We start from the raw sequence: 4,282 nt of genomic DNA, 5'->3' as shown, positions 1-4,282 counted from the left end.
TCAGGGAAAGAGGGGGTGATGATAAGCATGTGGCTCGTGGATGGGATCACTGGGGCAGGGAGCAAAATCCTAATTCTTGACTTAAGGGAAGGTTACGATTATGTTTGTTTAAAAATAACACAGTAAAGCTACACATTTGCCTTGCGTGATGTTCTGTATTTGACTTTTCTTTTACAATAAAAAGGCTCTTTCTAATAAGGAAAAGTTATATCACTAGTGTTACCTGTCATAAGAGAACATTTATGACATTTAAAATAATTACATTTATTTTAAATAATTATATGAAACATTTAAAATAATTACATGATAGTAAACATCTAAAACAACTATGTGAAAGTAAACAATAGTAAACATCTAAAACAACTATGTGAAAGTAAACAATCTTATAAAATAATCACATTCAAAATGTACATACAGATGAACCTATTTGCAAAACAGAAATAGAGACACGGATGTAGGGAACAAACATATGGACACCAAGGGAGGAAAGGGAGGGTGGGATGAATTGGGAGATTGGGATTGACATATATACACTACTATGTATAAAACAGATAACCAATGATAACCTACTGTATAGCACAGGGAGCTCTACTCAATGCTGTGTGGAGATCTAAATAGGAAGGAAGTCCAAAAAAGAGGGGATATATGTATATGTATAGCTGATTCACTTTGCTGTACAGCAGAAGCTAACACAACACTGTAAGGCAACCATACTTCAATAAAAATTTTAAAAGTAAATAAATAAAATGTACACAAACATAAACCATATTATTAAATTCCAGCCAGCCACTGAAGCCTGAGGAAGGTTCTGAGGCCTATTTTCTGTGTTAAAAAGGAGATTAACAAGTGCCGCTGAGTGTTAGTGACAGGCCAGCGCTCAAATGAGACTTTCTTCTCAACTTAATCAGGCCCTGAAAGAGCCCTGAGACAATGTGATTCAGGATTCTCTTACGTTTGGCCATGTACCACCTTAAGTCACCTGCTTCACTTCAAGTCACCTCATGGACCATCTCCTATCCTACAATTCTGGAAACACTGGGTTAAAAACAGGTCTGGGGCATTAGGGTAGGCCAAGACCTAAAAACAAAAACTTAGCTCTCTCAGATAACCAACAGATTCATTTCACTTGTTCCAACCCTTTCTAAACATGCTTAAAAGATCTGCTTTTCCATTATGAGCATTTAAGCGAGAGACCAACACTACGACTCGGTAAGAGCTGCTTATCTTCATCCTAGTTACCAGCACACACACTTCACTATGGACTTAAGAGGGCACCGTCAGAGCCTAGTAATCCTCTGCCTCTGCCTTTATGCCTAATGTGCTCAGAGGTCTCAAGTGACAGGAGGCCTTGTATCGGAAAGCACAAATTACAAAAACAAGTGCAAAGGCCCTCCTCCAGCTGATCTCCCCATCATAAAACAAGGCACCACATCCTGAGCTACTGGCTCATCAACACTAAGCCAATCTGACCTCAAAGCCCTTTAAAAAAAAAAGGGGGGGGGGGTAATCAGGTTATATAATAGACTTATAAACTTGTAGCAAGCAAAGAAAGCTCTGAAATTCAGATGGAATTCAGTCATGTTTTTAAAACATTTTTCTAAAATACACACATAAAAGTGGCCTGATTCTCCTATAAATGACTTGAGAGCAAATCTGCTTTTACCTCATCTTTTCGCCCCCAAGTTTTGCTACGAGTTTGAAGAGAAAGCAAACCCGAGCCAGGAATGTTTAATTTTTCTGGCACTGCTGCTCACCAGAGAATAGTGACCCCAACACATAAAGATGAGATTCAGGCAGGAGTTGAAAGGGAACTTGTATAACAAAGGAAGATTAGTGCTAAATTCCTGTCTTCGATGTCTGTACCTTAATCAGTCTCCCTTGGGTCAGCTGACCCCGTTTCCTTTCCTCTCTTCCCACCTCCTGCTTCTTCTGTGTCCTCAGCCATCCTTGTTTTGTGAACCCACAGCTTCCCAGCTTACCCACACTCCTTTCCTTGTATATTTTGCTTTCTCATGAGACATGTGAGCAGACAAATTCTCAAATATACACAGGTCTACTTAAATGTCTGGAACAGAAATCCCAAGTTCCACTCACCACACAGGGGCTTATGGAGACCTAGTCCAGTCTCCATGATTTCCCTGGACCCCTTTATGAGAGAAGGTACACCCTGGATGGTAAGGACCAGGTCCTGGGTTCAATTTCCTGTGTACATCCACAGCAAAGGGCCCCTTTCATAACTACTACTCTGATCAAGTGAATTCAGGAATGTTTAAATAGGAAGCTCTCTCTCTATACCAGAACCTGATGAGACCAAGACTTTAAGAATAGAAGGAAAAAACATGCACATTTAACCCTCCATTCTAGAAATGGCTATGAGCAAAAGAAACCCAGAAGTGTCTAAAGCCCAGCTGAGCTCCACTTATACTCAGGTGCACAAGACAGAAGCTCATGTCAGACCTAACAGTTCAGATACTGTCCCAGGTTTGTGCCATTTTCCTCAAGATAAGGTGCCCTGGTCCCATAGACCTGTTCTACGGGCAAATCTATAGCAGGAAAATGGTGAGGCGTGTTTTTTTGGGGGGTGGGGGGGTTGGTAGTTTGGATTTTTCACCCAAGCCCTTTCCAATGAGCAACAGAGAAATATGAGAGCCTGTTTAAACATTACTTACTGCCTGTTGGATATCAGACTTCGCCTGCTCACTCAACATGCCTTCAAAGACAAAGGAGTCACCAAACTTCTCAGCCTAAGGGAAAGGAAGGAAATAAAAATCCAGAAAAGGTTGTAGTAACATATTTCACATGTGCCATTTTCTCTGTACACTACTAAAGTGGTTCTTCTTGTCCAAATGAACTTAGATTTGTCTTATAACCTCCCAAATGACCTAAAAGCATCTGGCTTCCTGTTAAAACAGGTTACTGTCACTTAGAGAGACCATTTTTATTTAAGGCTCATTTAGCTGATAAGAATGCAGACTGGAAGAGATTAGCTATTGAGACTGTGATTGTTTCTGTTGATGGAAACACATCTCCCCAAGTATTACAAATGACTGTGGAAAATAACAGGATTCTTTACATGTCAGATTACATAATCAACCTTTGTCCTTTGTTCTGCTCCTGGAACCTAGCTAAAAGAAGTAAATGGCACTGTTTGTTGATATTCTGACACACTCCACTAAGGTGTCCAGTGTGCTTATACATCTCAAGTGGCCAATTCAAGCACCAGATGGAAATCTGTATTTTAATCATTTTTATTTACCATTACTGTCTCAAGTCCGTATCTACCTGGTTTTCTTTGTTGCATATGACCCCAGTTCTGGAAACACCCAATGTAGTCTCTTGGTCTCCATGATTCTACTCTTCTAGCTTTCTTCCTCCATTTCAGACTCCTTCTCATCTCCTGAAATACATGGGCTCTTCTTCTTGCCCCTAAGACACTGTTGCTGCCCAGCACTCTGCCCTGGCTCTCTGTTCTTCTTATTCTACACCAGTGGCCCTCAGGCTCTGTGCAGTTGAGATCACCTGGCCAGCTTGTTATAGCTACACAGCACTGCTCCCCAAGCCCAGAGGTTCTGATTCTGTAGGTCTGGGGTGAGGCCAAGGAACCTGTCTGTGTGAACAGATAAGCTGGTGATTCTAATACAGGTGGTCTAAGAGATCACACGATGAGATACACCGACCTGCTGCTGGACAAACTCTTGAAATCCCATGATTTTAACCACCACCGGCATTTCAAATGATGTTCATATCTCCACCTCCAGTCCTCACCACATGATATTAACAGCCTACTAGATCCCTGTATTTCCCGCCTTATGAGCACCTCAAGCTCCTTTTGCTGATTAGAGCTCATCATCTTTTCTCCACCCCAGCTCTTATTTCTGTATTCCCTTGTGGCATCACCATGCCTGAGAACCCAGACCATTCCTTCACTCAACAACATTTACCAAACACCTATCAGATGCCTGGCTTTGGGCTAAATGACAGAGATACAAGGTCAGTATTACAGAGGCATGGTCTCTGACCTTAGAGCACTCACATATGGGGCCACAAACAAAAGTCAAGTCAAACAAAGAAAGGAAGAATATAATTACAACTTTACTTGACCTTGTAAGGCAGAGAGTATAGAGAGAAGCCTCCTTTTGATAGGGTGGGCAAAGGAAGCCTCCTTGAGAGAGATATTTAAGCTGAGACGACTCGAGAATGAGAAGGAGCCAGCCACGCAAAAGGGGGACAGGCAACGGGGTCAGGAAATTCCAAGCAGGGGGAAAGTATGGGCTGCACCCCC

The 4,282-nt window shown here is 41.8% G+C and overlaps 1 protein-coding gene across 1 annotated transcript in view; it reads right to left on the bottom strand.

Moving 5' to 3' along the window:
• SUMF1 (sulfatase modifying factor 1) overlaps positions 1-4,282 on the bottom strand; it is a gene marked incomplete at its 3' end in the record, with an annotated part of 102,987 nt that overhangs the window by 87,141 nt on the left and 11,564 nt on the right. Inside the window, exon 3 of the mRNA XM_007453072.1 lies at positions 2,670-2,744. Within this exon, the coding sequence (XP_007453134.1) occupies positions 2,670-2,744 (75 nt within the window). The remainder of the gene's footprint in view (positions 1-2,669; positions 2,745-4,282) is intronic.

This window comes from Lipotes vexillifer, unplaced genomic scaffold (genome assembly GCF_000442215.2).
Source record: "Lipotes vexillifer unplaced genomic scaffold, Lipotes_vexillifer_v1.1 scaffold1105, whole genome shotgun sequence".
In the NCBI taxonomy this organism is placed as follows: Eukaryota; Metazoa; Chordata; class Mammalia; order Artiodactyla; family Lipotidae; genus Lipotes; species Lipotes vexillifer.
The sequence above is the reverse complement of the archived record's forward strand: the minus strand, read 5'-3'. Positions and strand labels throughout refer to the sequence as shown.